We start from the raw sequence: 13,487 nt of genomic DNA, 5'->3' as shown, positions 1-13,487 counted from the left end.
CAAGCCCTAGGCCCAGACACTGGGTTTCTCTCCATGACAGGCTCAAGGCAGCACAGCTGTCAGTACTGTGCACTGTGCAGGGGCTGGTCAGAGGCTCTTACCTGCCCTAAAAATAGCTGTTTAAGACTTGGAAGGACATCCGCAGAACCTGGGGATTTTGTATATTTATCCTTTCAGAAGTAGTGACTTCATTCCTTCCCTTATTCGGTGGGGATGAGGCAGGCATCTCACCTACTTCTGTTATTACTGGCCCCTAGCTCTGCCAAGGGGACAGACAGGCGCAGGCCGTGCTAGTATGGCCTGGCTTTAGCTCCAATAAACACTCCCGGGGTTTCTCCCACAAAAGGCCTGCAGTGCTTGGGAGGGTGAGAGCTGGGAGAGCACTCAGCCTGATATGGGACAGAACAAGAGGGCCAGCCTTGGTCCTACAGGGATTTATGGCTTCCCTAATCCCCCAGGGGGTAGCCTTTGTAGCATCAATGAGTGGGGCCAGCATTTCTCAAATGAGGCAAAGATGGCTCCTACAGGCCCTTCCCAGCCTTCCCCAGCCCCTGGTCCATTGACCCTGGACTGTCTCACCTTCCCTTTCACCTTGCTCAAGAAGGAAAGCAGAACTGCATTTAGGGCACAGAGAGCAAGTTTATTTGGTGAATGCTGACAATAAACATCATCGAAGAGAGAGCAGCTGGGATAGGTGCTGTGACAAGAGAACCTAGGGAGCCTTCGGCTACACACAGTCTCAAAGGGGAAGGCACGGGGCTCTGGGCACACTGGGACTGTCCTCAGCCATTCAGCACCATGCGGACGAGCTCTGTGGAAAGGAGAGAGGGGTGAACCCGGGAGCGGAGCTAAGGTGGGGATCCACCAGGGGCCAGGAGACCACAAGACCATGAAGGTGGCATAGAAAGGAACACGCCCAAAGCAATCAACCTTGGGGTCGGTTTGCAGAGGAGCCACCTTGAGTCTGACCAGTTCTCTTGGCCCCCAGCTCCCCTCCCACCAGGTGTTAGTCCCCCAGCCCACCCTGAGCAGCAGGAACACAGCAGAGGCAGAAAAGTTTTCAACTACACCTCTAGCTACTGTCAGCCATTGGCAGGAGGAGAGGACAGAGTTCTGGGTTAGGGTACCTCCAAGCTGCCCAGCAGAAGGAAGGGGGAAAGACTTCAGCTACAGCAGCACAAGGGGCAGGCAGCCCACCCGCTCTGCCAACCATCCCTGCTCTGGGGCCAAGGGACCACCCTAAAGCAAGACGGGGAGAGGCTGGTGTGAGTTCCCAGGCACCAGCACGCAGGACCCTATAAGCCAAACCTCAGAGCCCATTCTAGCAGAGGAGGAGGTACCACACGCCCAGCTGTCTTCCTCTTTGAGGAACCCCTCCCCTCCACAGTCAGCTCCATGCAGAAACGTGCCAGGGGGACGTCAATGGTAGCAGGGGAAGGCGCTAGAGGGCAAAGGCCAGAAGAAACACACTGGGGAGGCCAACGAGAGAGGGGAGGCTAGGAGGAGCCGTACCCGCCCCACGGGCCGTCACCCCGACAGGATATGCCTCACAAACGCTGCAGGAAGGAAGAGACATTAATGGTGAAGACAAGACACAGACGTGGGGTGAAGGGCTCAGGCGGTGGGTGATAGACATTCCATTTCTTTTATTTCCCATTCCTTCTCTGCCCTTCCCCCCACATTACCCCTTCCTTTCCTGTCAGACGTCCCTGGCCTCCCGCTCCTGGGCTGGGCTGGGCCCTGCCCCTTGCCTCCTGGCACTTTTTGGAGCCCAAGTCCAGGGATGGCGAAAACCCCAAATGCTGTGCTTGACCTGCTCTGTATGGCTGCTTCCTCCATGAGAGCCCCAATTTGTCCCTCACCTTCATAGTTGATACAACCATTGCTGTCCTCATGCCCTGCCACCAGCATCTCTACTTCTTCCTCTGTCATCTTCTCACCTGCAGAGGGGAAAGAGAGCATTTTTGGAATTCGGTGACAGGTAGGTGTATCAGGTGGCACCTTGGCTCAAGGTGCAAGGGCAGAGCCTTACCCAGGGTGACGAGAACATGCCGGATTTCAGCCCCCATGACAGTGCCATTCCCTTCCTTGTCAAACACCCGAAGGCCTTCAACGTAGTCCTCATAGGTGCCCTGGTCCTTGTTCTTGGCCACAGTCTGCAGCATGGGCAGGAAGTGCTCAAAGTCCAGCACCTTCACATTCATCTCTGCCATAAAGGAGGTGGAAGGAAAGTCACACACGTTCCCAGGGCGGAGGGGATTGCAGGGATCACGACAGAACAGCCGGCTCCCACTCCAAGCAGGGAAAATCCGTGGGATTTGTTAGTCAAGACCTGCTGGAGTTTGGGGCCTACTAAGATAGAGGGATGCTCTTAGCTGAAGAACTGTGGGCTCACTACCACACTGAGGAGTTGTTCTAGAGGCCCCTCACCATCACTCTTGGGGTTCCCCAGGACCTTGAGCACCTCGGCGTTGGTGGGGTTCTGGCCCAGCGCCCTCATCACGTCCCCACACTGGCTGTACAGGATCTTGCCATCCCCTGTTCGGTCAAACAGCTGGAACGCCTCCTTGAACTCTGAGGATTCAGATAAACAGCAGCACTGGGCATGTGGGGTTAACACAAACCCTCCCTCAGAGCCTGGACTGCCCGTTCAACTTTGATCATGCTGAGGAAACCAGATATTGATAGTGCTGTACACCCAAGTCCACTAAGAGGGATCCAGTGTCCCTTCCTCCCAACTCAGGTGTCCCACAGAAAGACAGCTCTCCGCCCACCTGGCGGAGTGGTCGCGCCCATTTACACACACGCACACACCCACTGCCTGCAGCAAGTCTGCCAAGCCTCCTCACACTCTACTCAGGGCAGGAATTTGCCACCGCCCTATCTGGGTCCTGTCCTTATAAGGAAGTGGGAGCAGCGGTCTGAGACCCGGGTCATCCCAGCCTGCCACTTCCCACCGCTCTTGTACAGAAAGAGACCTTTCAGACGGTACAGCTACAAAGAAGTATCCTCAGCAAAGTCCCCTGTCCCCATTTTCTCAAAACACCGGGTCACCGCTTTTTACAATCTTCACAATTACAAGCTGGGGGAGGGGGAGAGTTATCACAGGAGAGAAGAGGCAGAAGTAGCTGATTAAGGGACAGACGAGCGCAGGCAGCTTAATCACCCTCCCGAAATCCCACATACAGCAGGCAGTAGGTGACCGAGTTGTTTCACACACCCACACCCACCTAAAACTCACCCAGTGCTTGGGACTCAGATCTAGAGTGGAAGGGGAGGGAGGAAGAGAGAGTGAGAAAAGAAAATGGAGGATCCGGGAGGGAGAAGATAATCTAGGAGGTACGCCCCTGGGGGTGCTGAAAAGATGACAGGTTGGGGTTACGGGTAGGTAGGTGCTGGAGGGAGTGTCCCTCTCCCTAAGCGAGACTTCAGTAAGGGTCAGAGATTACTTACCTGCAGTCTGGTCCTCGGTGAAGTCACACTGCTCAGAGAAGAGGGGAGCAGTCAGCATCTATCCCTAATCTTCCATCCCAGTCCCACAAACTCGGAACCACAAACTCCTGTTCCATGCTAGGGACTCGCTTCCCAGCAGGACAGGACCCCAGACTTTCCAACCCCACTTGCAACCTTCCAGGCCCTCAGGTTCCCTCTGCCCCCCTACCCTCTGCCTTCTCCTTACTCCCTACCCCCGGCTTCCCGCCTTTCGCCCCAAATCCCGCTCATCCTCCCCGGCCCAGGGCCCCACCATCTTAACCGCTGAGCTCTGCGGGACCTTTTCCTGCAGTAATGGCTCCGACCCCAGGCCCTACCCTAGTCTTAGTACGTCCCAATGACGTCACCCTAAGCTGGCCCAGCCAATAGGAATCCTGGCCTGGGCTTACGCAGAGGACGCTGCTACATTAGTAATGGTGTGGGCGGGACCCAGGGCTGCCGATTTCTCCAGCAGAGCTGGACCCGGGGCACCGGAACCGCAGGAGCTGGGGCGGGGCGCAAGGAATCTGCTCCTCTGAGCAGGAAGATCGGAGGGCATCGGACTAGGGAGAGGAGAACCCTCCCTCCCTCCCCCACCTCTGAGAAAAGCAACAGTCGGAGGCCAAGGGAGGAACCGTGTCTTTATTTTGAAATAATAGGTGGCCTCCTAGTGGCAGGAACGTGCTTCCGCCTGCGGGGGAGCCGGGTGTCCGGTCCACAGCATCTGTGGAAAAAGATGAAAAGTGCCAAGCCCTGGCGCTCGCGCGCAGCAGGACGTGAAAACGCACTTCCCTGCTCTTCCACCCTGGCTGAGGGAAGAGAAGGGAGTTGCCTCTCAGGGCGGAGTGGGAGGGCCCTACCTGTAGAGCTCAGACGCTTAAGATGTGCTTCAGGAAGGCTGCAGAGAGAGGAGGCAAGAGGGCTTCAGAAGCAGGCCCTTGGATAATCCATCTGACTTCAGAGAATCCAGGCTCCAGGGTGCCCCCCTACATACCGCAAGCCTCCCGCCTCCCCTCCTCCCCGGTCCCTTCTGCTCCCCTGGCCCTTCACCTTCATAGTTGATGCAGCCGTTGCTGTCCTCATGTCCTGCCAGAACAGCCTCCACCTCGTCTTCAGTCATCCTCTCTCCTGAGCCCCAGACACAGCGTTTTAACCCTGGCCTCCCTTCCCTCACCAGCCCAGGCCACGCTCTTCTGGGTGGTACTTGCTCTTCTCCCACCCTGGAGACCCGACCATATAGCAACAGACCCCCAAAGGCATCCTCTCCTTGTAATGGTAATGCCATGAAAGCGTTCCTGCATCTCCTTTCTATTTCGCCTGCATTAGCACCTGGGGAAAGCTTTAACAGACATGCAAACTGAACTCCAGAGGGTTAAGAGTGGTACCAGATCACAGACCACAAACACTTCCTTCCCAAAGCAGAAGCTTGGGTCTCCCACCTCATCCCCTTTCCTCTGCCTTTTGGGAGGCATCTACGTGCATCCCCTCACTTTAGCCTCTGCAGGAGGAAGCCCTTCAGATTCTGCCCCCCTAGCTCTGACCTTCTCAGTCTCCTGCCCATGACCTACAGGACAGTAATCCCTCCTTGGCTCTGCCTACTTGGCTAACCTTCTTCTTGGCCCACCCCCTCCTCTCCACCCGACAGGAGTTCTGGTCCCTGACTCACCCAGGGTGGTGAGGACATGTCTGAGCTCCGCTCCCATGACTTTGCCGTCCCCTTCTTTGTCAAACACACGAAGCCCCTCCAGGTAGTCTTGGTATGTGCCTTGGTCCCGGGGCTTGGACACTGCCTGGAGCATGGGCAGGAAAGTCTCGAAGTCCACACGGCGGGACTTCAGCTCTGGAGGTTAGAGAGGTGAGGGAGAGGTCACTACAGTGTCATCTAGGACCCAGCTTCCATCCTTACCAAAAGGCTTCATCCTGTTCAATATTCAGGATGTTTTTCTGCCCCTGCGTTTGACAGTTTTTGAAGTCCTGAGACCCACCCAGCATCCTCTGTCACCTTGCCAACACTCCTCGGTTCCACCACCAAACTGAAAACTCGCATTGTTCCCTCACCATCACTCTTGGGGTACCCCATGACCTTGAGCACCTCGGCGTTGGTGGGGTTCTGGCCCAGGGCCCTCATCACATCCCCACATTGGCTGAACTGGATCTTGCCATCCCCTACTCGGTCATACAGCTCAAAGGCTTCTTTGAACTCTGAAGGATAAGGAGAAGTCAGTGTTGACCAGGGGTTCCCATCACCTCTAGACAGAAAGGAGGTTCAGAAACTACGTGCTAGAGCTGGGCAGGACAGGGGACACAAAGAGGACCAGTGTGGGAGGTTTCATGGTCAGGACTGGAGTTAGGGGACTAGAAAGAGGATCTGACCAGGGGCTCGGGACTAGACAGTGGGCTCAGGGGACCAGTGTCTCCTCACCCTCGAGCTGGTCCTTGTTAAACTCGATCTGTGGAAGAAAAGAGCAGATGAGGGATGACAGGATTCACTCAATCCCTCTCCCACACCCCTCCCACCAACTGGCAGCCACTTCTGGGGAGGGGCCCAAAGGGACCAGGCTGGAAGCCCAGCCACCTCAGTCCCATTCCCAGCTCTGGACTTTGGGAGAATCCCAAGAGGAGGAATTATGGAGGGAAGGTTTCCTGGGAACAGGGTTAATCCCATGCCACCTGTTCCCCTCCCTCCACTGCCCTGAGTCCTGCATCCCTCACATAACTGGGGGCTGAACAAAGGCTAAATTTACCCCTGGCCCCCAGCTGTGATTGTCTAACAAATCTGTCCTCTTCAGCCTTCCCTCCTGGGGTTCAGAACTGTGGCCTTTAGAGTTGAACGGTCAGCCAGGCACAGGCAGCAGCTCCCTCCCTTCACCTTGAAACTGTCCTCAGATCCCAGATGTTCCCCATCTCACAGTCCTTGCCGCCAGCAGGGGGGTCAGTGAGAGTGTTTGTGCGCGTGTGTGAGTGTGTGTATATGTACAAACACATGTTAGACAGGAGAGAACAACAAAGATACTAGCAGAGTCAAAAGCCTGGATGCTTCCAAGTGGGGGACTAAGAGGAACCCCCAATATCATTCCAGTGCTCACTGATTCCCTACCTTCTAGATAGCCCCCAGTCCCCTAGGCTGTATCCCACCCTTGTACTGCCCTCTCCAAATTCTTTCCTCACTTTCCGGGGACTCACCACCACTTTGGAGAGATCGATGGGGGGCTCCTGGGTTTTCTGAGGGGCCGGAGGGACAGGAATAACTGGAGGGACAGCTGGAGCTGGCTCAGGCTTAGGCTTGGCTGGAGGGGCCGCTGGTGCTGCTGGCTTGGCAGCAGGCTTGGAGATAGGGGGCCCCGCTGGTTTCTTCACAGGAATATCCTTCTTGGGAGGCATGATGTCCGGTGGCCAAAGGACAGTGTGCCGATGGGGGCACCCATCTCTGTTTAAATAGCCAGGGAGTCTGGGATGTCAAGGGGCGGGGGCAGGGGCAGGGAGCCAGTTGGCAGTGGGGAGGGTGAGATAGAGGAGAGATATGCTGGCCTGCCCTCACTCCCCTGGCCTCCTGTGGTTCAGTACTCCTGTCCCAAGGTCTTCTCCCTTCTGTCCACCCCGCCCCAAACGCTGGCCAGAACAATGGCCCCTTTGGGGGGTGGGGGAGGAAGCCAGAGACTGCCTAGAAAGGGGGAGTTAAGCTCGGGGTGAGGATAGGATGCTTGCCAGTGACATACACTGAGACAGGGGTGAGGCAAAGAAGGGGATCCAAGCATTCCAGGCTCTCAACTCCCGGACTCAGAGTAGCCCTTTTTTTCTAGCAGCCTTAGGCTCTTGAAGGCTGAGGCAGGGAGGGGGGCCTTGTGAAGTGGGTTTGTTAAAGTGGGGTCTGGGAGCAGTGAAATGTGAAAAAAACAAGCTGCCCCTCCACTCCCCTGACCACGGATGGGGGGAGAGGTAGTTGACCCCCCCCCCCCAGCCTGATAATCCCTGATACTTATAGTCCCTGTCCTCTTCCATCCCAGCCCACAACTGGAACTGTGCACAACGCAGAGAAAGAATAGTGATAGAAAGAAGAGTGTGGGGGCCGCCCCGTGGCACAGCGGTTAAGTTCACACATTCCGCGTTGGCGGCCCACGGTTCTCGGCTTCAGATCCCGGGTGCCAACATGGCACCGCTTGGCAAAACCCATGCTGTGGTAGGTGTCCCATGTATAAAGTAGAGGAAGATGGGCATGGATGTTAGCTCAGGGCCCGTCTTCCTCAGCAGAAAGAGGAAGGTTGGTGGCAGATGTTAGCTCAGGGCTAATCTTCCTCAAAAAAAAAAAAAAGGGGGGGTGAAGAAAAAGAAAGAAGAGTGTGACACCCCAGTGTCGTCTCCTGTGTCCAGTGTTGTTTTAGGGGTGGAGGTGAGGGCAAAGAATGGATTGGGTTTAACCTCCACCACCCATATTCCCAGTGAAGGAACCCTTTTCCACAAACCCGTGGTCATTCAAGTCGGACAAAGGCAGGGTGCCTGCTGAACTCCCTGGTGACACTTGTGGGGGAAGGGCAGGCTCTGAGACGCAAATGGCCTAAATTCTAAAACCTCTAATCCAAAAGGATGTGGCAGGTCCTATGGGCTCCATGAGCATTCATCCCCCAGTCAGAGAGATAATAAAAACCCTCACTCGGCTGCCAGGTAACAAACCTTGCTGAGGGCGCTGGGGAAGGGACGCAGTGGGGGCCTTTGGCAGAGGGGAGGGGTTGCTGGCTACTTTTGATGGGGACAGGGGGAGAAGGAGAGGATCTAGATAGCATTCTGAAGAAGACAGCAGAGATTCCACTTAGGCCCTGGGGTTCAGAGAATTGATGCTGGGTCTCCCACCCGCAAAAAAGCGTCTGAATCCCATTACTGCAAATTGTCCCAATTTAGGAAAATCAGAATCATCCCTCCCCCCGAGAATACATCACACACACACACACACACACACACACACACACACATGCACACCCCTAAGTCTTAAATAAAGGGAAAAGTCCCTCCCTAGCTCCCTAAAACTCACCCTGCAGGGTCCAGGTAAGGGGCGGAGGCGGGCGCAGAGCGGCCGCCGGCGCTAAAGGGTTAACTCCGGCGGCCTCGGAGCATGCCGGGAGTTGTAGTCCCCGCGCGCCCGCGGGCTCACGGGAACGCCGCTCTGCAGCTCCAAGCGGAAGTCAGGGTTGCGGCTTCCGGCCGGTGGCGGCGGTTGGTGACTCAGGTTCTTTCGGGCGCGATTCTTGTGCTGGAACTGAAAGGCGATGAGCCACTTACTGTCCCCACCCCTCACCCTAAAAGTGCGCGCGGCCCCTCAAGGTATCTACCTTGGTGGCCCCGGAGGTCCTCCGTCCGCTGGTGAGAGAAGTCAATCAGGGAAAGACTGCAGCTGCAGCTGCAGCAGGTCGATGGAGGTCAGATGGAAGGAAGCACTTACTGCTCCGGGGAGAGTGGTCTCCTTAGCTTCCTCTCGCGGTTTGGTAGAGAATAGAGGCCATTGAATTGCTGTGTGACTTGGAACAGTGACTCCAAAGATTTTTTTAAAATTTTTTTTGAAATGAGCTGGTAGTTGAAAAATGTTAAGATTTGGAATTAAGCCCGATCACCTGCCCCAGGCGATCTACTTCGATCTACTTTAGAGAGAAGTGGTGCAAGCTCTCCACGTTGAAGCTTCTCCCCACTGCGGCCACACGGGCGCCAGCCCCTCCGCCCGGTCCTCGCAGGTCTCCTCGGAACAGAGGCCTGGGCTCTGCAGCCCTTCGCTCTGAGACGCCCTTGGACAGCACCGGGCCTCCCATTCCCCAAGACGTTTACGAGAGGTGCTGTCTGCTGGGAGGGAACCAGCTTCCCGAGCGGCATCAGGAAATGAGCTGGAGGCTGGGGCCGCACGGGCGGGCGCGGGGTCGGGAGGTGAGGCGCAAGTGGACTTCATGGGCAGTGAGTGACGTTCGCTGGTTGGCGGAGCTTCTCCGAAGAAAAGAGTAGAAATGGGCGGTAAAACAGAAAGAACAATGAGGAAGAACAGGTGGGCGTCAGCAGCGGTCCCGGAGGGGCTAAGTGATCTCAGGGGCGGCGCCGGAGCGTGGCTCAGACCAGCCTGCTGGAATCTGAATCCAGGTTCTGCCGGATATTTGCTGGAAACCTCCAGCAAGTTTTTTTCTCTCTCTCTGACTCAGTTCCCCCATCTGTAAAATAAAGATAATAGTACCCACCTCATAGGGCTGTGGGGAGGATTAGATGTGTTAATATTTGTAAAACAAAATGGGCCTGGCACGGAGAAAGTGGTAGCTGAGTGTTCAATAAATTTCCTTTAATTTTCCCAGCATACGGCGATGTTTTCCCCATTTTATATCTATAAAGGATCAGTAGGCACGAAGAGATGGAGAGCAAGAAGGAATACATTTCTCCTACGTGTTGGGTTACGGGACTGTTTGGAGAAGGGCCGCATCACAGATGACTTTTTTCTGTCTTTCGTCACTTCCACGGAAGTTGACCTTGACGATGTGGTTTATCTGATTTTTTTCGTCCTCCTGCTTTCCTCTACAGCCTTTTTGTGGCACTTTGCCAAGTAGAAGCGGTTATGGCATCATCTGACTTTCTAGCATTTTTGTCTGCTTTAGAGCGAAGTAGTGCAAGGAGAGGAGATGGAAAACACAGATGGAAGGACTATTCTTCGTCTTCTGTACTATCCCTTTCTTTTAATCATAACTAATGCAAACTGGACTGAACATGGTGTTAACTGGGCATAGGGGATTAATACATCATATATGTGGATTTTCTGTGACAAATGCCTATCTCTCCTCTTCCTCCCCCACTTAGCAAGTGACTTGTATATTCTTAGGGATTGCATATTTATTCTAATATCAGTCTCAACATAAAATATTTAGGAAGGGCACATCTGTAAAAGAAAATGCATATGTTAAAAACCTGGGGCTGGCTTGGTGGTGCAGCAGTTAAGTTTGCGTGTTCCTCCTTCGTGGCCTGGGGTTCTCTGGTTCAGATCCCAGGCATGGACCTATACACTGCTTATCAAGCTATGCTGTGGCAAGCATCCCACATATAAAATAGAGGAAGATAGGCACAAATGTCAGCTCAGGGCCAATCTTCCTTACAAAAAAACCCCACAAAAAACCCTAATACAGGCTGGCTCAGTGGTGTAGTGCTGGTTAAGTTCACACTCTACTTCGGTGGCCTGGGGTTCGAGAGTTTAGATCCTGGGCTTGGACCTACACACCACTCATCAAGCCTGCTGTGGTGGGATCCCACACAAAAAATAGAGGAAGATTGGCAACAGATGTTAGCTCAGGGCCAAGCTTCCTCACCAAAACAAACAAACAAACAAAAAACCCTGATAGAATAATTTTTGGAATTATAGAGCACTATAGATCTTCAGTAACTTGAATAATTATGGATTCCCCCTGTACAGTTTAACTAGCTCTTTAAACACTGGCTAACATGTTAAAATGGATAATAGTTGAAGTACAGAGAAGAGAACACTATTTCCTAAGTCAATAGGAAAGAATTGTTAGGAAAGATGTCTTTAGTCCTCTGGCATTTTGACCAGAAAGTCTTACTGGTGGTGACCCATAATAGAACGAAGAGGGAGAATGACAAGGATGTTTTATGGTAGACAGGTAGTTTACAAAGTCCTTTCCAAGTTCCATTTTTATAGGCCCATATAGATGCAAGATAGAAACAGAAAAATAAGTTTTATGGTGAGTAACGCCAGTTTCATTTTTGTAATGTTCTGAAACAGTGGTTCTCAGACTTATCTGTTCTTTACAATCTCCTGGGAGCTTTGTAGGCAAACAGGCTTCCAGACTCTGCCCCCAGAGATTCTGACCAGGTCTCTGTTAGGGCCTGGGAATCTATTGGAAATATTTTTAGCCTACTGGAAAGCAGAGAGAATAAACTAACAAACATAGGTAACCACAGCTTTAACAAAGGGGGTGATCTTTTCAAAATGTACATTTGATCTCTTCGCCTCCCTACTTAAAATCCTTCCATGTGTTTTGATAAAGACTCTTTACATTGGCCCACAAAAGCCAGCAGTTTGAAACACTGCTTTCCCGTACGAGCCACACCTCTGTACCAGCCACACCTGTCAGCTCTCAGACCTTCAAAGGTGTCCTGTGTCCTCTGTGCTTAGGTTTGTTGCCTCTGTCTTTATGTCTCTGCCCCCTCTCTCCACCAAGCCACACTGTTTCCAGTGCCAGGCAGGGCACAGCGCCTGGCATGTACTGGGCACTCACATGTCTAGAGTGAATGGCTATCTGGACGAAAGCGAAGAGTCAAGGGTGGACGCTGATACTAGGAAGTCGATATGGAGATAGGCTGGGGATTCAAGAGATTGAGTTTCCATGTATTGAACTCTTATTTTTACCCTGAAGTGGAGGGTGAGGTGATTTGATTTGCTAAGCGAGGAAGTAGGAGGAGGTGGCTTGAGAAAATAGTGAAGGCTTGAAATAGGTGCTGTGAAAGATGGGAGATGGCTTACTGGGGACCCAGTCGCAAATACTGATTTGACATTCACTGAGGGCCTACTCTGCTCCACCTGTGAGCTTGCTGAGCAGCATGGAGGGCAGTTGCGATGGGAGGTCATGAATTTGAGGGTACCAACACACAAGGCAGTGATTTCCTTCTCCCAGCAGGACGTGGCTGCTTGGATGATGGAGCTAGAGGAAGGAGGCAGCTGGGACGGTGATGGGTTGGAGTTTTGCAGAGCTGGGGTGATGAATGAACGTGGGAGCCAGGTGGTTGAGAGTCTGAGTAAAAGTGTTCGTGGTCCAGGCCAAATGAAGGAGTGAGTGTAGAAGTGGCCTGTTAGGTTGACAAAATATGGAAAGTCACTAAGAGGCTAGCATCTCAGTGAGGTTGGAGAAGTGAGATGTAGATCTCAGGGTAGTAGTTGGAGAAAATAGTGCCTTTGAGATGAAAATATCAAAGGATATAGAGGAAGACGGGAGCTAGGATGAGTGGCCATGGGAGTGAATGGTTGAAAGGGTAGTGAGGGGAAGGGCATTGGATTTGTGGAGAATATCCCTTAGGGCTCTTTCATTGGCAAGTAGCAAAACTCTAATTAAAACTGGCTAAACAGTAGGGGCTGGCCCTGTGGCCTAGTGGTTAAGTTCGCGCGCTCCGCTGCAGGCGGCCCAGTGTTTTGTTGGTTCGAATCCTGGGCGCGGACATGGCACTGCTCATCAGACCACGCTGAGGCAGCGTCCCACATGCCACAACTAGAAGGACCCACAACGAAGAATATACAACTATGTACGGGGGGCTTTGGGGAGAAAAAGGAAAAAAATAAAATCTTAAAAAAAAAAAAACTAGCTAAACAGTAAAGAGGATTTGTTGGCTTATGTAATTGAAAAGTCAAGAGGTAGGCTTGGTTTTAGCTTCATTTGTTTTTCTTTGAGGAAGATTAGCCCTGAACTAACTGCTGCCAATCCTCCTCTTTTTGCTGAGGAAGACTGGTCCTGAGTTAACATCTGTGCCCATCTTCCTCTACTTTATATGTGGGACGCCTACCACAGCATGGCATGCCAAGCGGTGCCATGTCCACACCCAGGATCCGAACTGGTGAACCCCAGGCCACCGAAGCGGAACGTGCACACTTAACTGCTGTGCCACCAGGCCGGCCCCTAGGTTCATTTTGATCCAGAAGTTGACGACGTAACAAAGGGATCCATTCTCTGGTTCTCTTGGCACTGTCCTTTGCCTGTCAGCATCTTCCTTGGGTCCCCTCCTGGAGCCAGATATGGCTTAGCTGCAACAGTTCCAGCTGTCACGCCCTTGTACCACGAGAGGAAGAGAGCGAGTTTCTCTTGACCATTGGAATCAATTCCTGGACTTCATTCTGACTAGACCGACTTAGAAAAATGCTCATCCACCCTTGATAGTTGCTATGACCAGGGAAATCTCATGCCCCGATTAGCTTAGGGATGGGTTATTGCCCACCCTATGGCAAAGAGGATGGTGTTGCTCTGATTCACTTAGGCCACTCGGTGTGTCCCTGTCATTGG

At 53.1% G+C, this 13,487-nt stretch overlaps 2 protein-coding genes and 1 long non-coding RNA gene across 5 annotated transcripts; 1 reads left to right on the top strand and 2 right to left on the bottom strand.

Moving 5' to 3' along the window:
* Positions 1 to 619: 619 nt before the first annotated feature.
* MYL6 (myosin light chain 6) lies at positions 620 to 3,913 on the bottom strand. Of its 2 annotated transcripts, XM_003365264.5 has the most exons (7): positions 3,746 to 3,881; positions 3,454 to 3,481; positions 2,431 to 2,574; positions 2,033 to 2,206; positions 1,863 to 1,940; positions 1,513 to 1,556; positions 620 to 811 (listed from the first exon to the last, which is right to left on the bottom strand). In XM_003365264.5, the coding sequence occupies exons 1-6, from the start codon at positions 3,746 to 3,748 to the stop codon at positions 1,528 to 1,530; spliced, it is 456 nt and encodes a 151-aa protein (XP_003365312.1). In that variant the 5' UTR covers positions 3,749 to 3,881; the 3' UTR covers positions 620 to 811; positions 1,513 to 1,527. The 2 variants fall into 2 exon arrangements, with proteins under 2 accessions (XP_003365312.1, XP_001504865.1); XM_001504815.7 differs by lacking the exon at positions 1,513 to 1,556 and having other exon boundaries at positions 3,746 to 3,913.
* A 181-nt stretch (positions 3,914 to 4,094) lies between these two features.
* MYL6B (myosin light chain 6B) lies at positions 4,095 to 8,932 on the bottom strand. Of its 2 annotated transcripts, XM_001504816.6 has the most exons (9): positions 8,793 to 8,932; positions 8,495 to 8,719; positions 6,655 to 6,898; positions 5,894 to 5,921; positions 5,530 to 5,673; positions 5,138 to 5,311; positions 4,522 to 4,599; positions 4,332 to 4,369; positions 4,095 to 4,195 (listed from the first exon to the last, which is right to left on the bottom strand). In XM_001504816.6, the coding sequence occupies exons 3-8, from the start codon at positions 6,850 to 6,852 to the stop codon at positions 4,341 to 4,343; spliced, it is 651 nt and encodes a 216-aa protein (XP_001504866.2). In that variant the 5' UTR covers positions 6,853 to 6,898; positions 8,495 to 8,719; positions 8,793 to 8,932; the 3' UTR covers positions 4,095 to 4,195; positions 4,332 to 4,340. The 2 variants fall into 2 exon arrangements, with proteins under 2 accessions (XP_001504866.2, XP_070127736.1); XM_070271635.1 differs by lacking the exon at positions 8,793 to 8,932 and having other exon boundaries at positions 6,655 to 6,919; positions 8,495 to 8,550.
* On the top strand, positions 8,648 to 10,239 carry LOC138924830 (uncharacterized). The gene is made up of 2 exons (XR_011440132.1): positions 8,648 to 9,490; positions 9,789 to 10,239. It is a non-coding gene; the product is annotated as an uncharacterized lncRNA (long non-coding RNA).
* The last annotated feature ends 3,248 nt before the right edge of the window (positions 10,240 to 13,487 follow it).

The sequence above is a fragment of the Equus caballus genome, chromosome 6 (genome assembly GCF_041296265.1).
Source record: "Equus caballus isolate H_3958 breed thoroughbred chromosome 6, TB-T2T, whole genome shotgun sequence".
In the NCBI taxonomy this organism is placed as follows: Eukaryota; Metazoa; Chordata; class Mammalia; order Perissodactyla; family Equidae; genus Equus; species Equus caballus.
Note: the sequence above shows the minus strand (reverse complement) of the source record. Positions and strands in the feature narration are given on the sequence as shown.

Excerpts from the sequence above, each read along its gene's own strand:
- MYL6 (XM_001504815.7), bottom strand. Across the intron at positions 2,575-3,453 it reads CACCGAGGACCAGACTGCAG|AGTTCAAGGAGGCGTTCCAG; the intron begins GTAAGTAATCTC and ends CTGAATCCTCAG. Across the intron at positions 2,207-2,430 it reads GGGGAACCCCAAGAGTGATG|AGATGAATGTGAAGGTGCTG; the intron begins GTGAGGGGCCTC and ends CCTTTATGGCAG.
- MYL6B (XM_001504816.6), bottom strand. The coding sequence starts at position 6,852 with ATGCCTCCCAAGAAGGATATTCCTGTGAAGAAACCAGCGGGGCCCCCT. Across the intron at positions 5,312-5,529 it reads GGGGTACCCCAAGAGTGATG|AGCTGAAGTCCCGCCGTGTG; the intron begins GTGAGGGAACAA and ends TCTAACCTCCAG. Across the intron at positions 4,370-4,521 it reads CGGCTGCATCAACTATGAAG|CCTTCCTGAAGCACATCTTA; the intron begins GTGAAGGGCCAG and ends CTCTCTCTGCAG.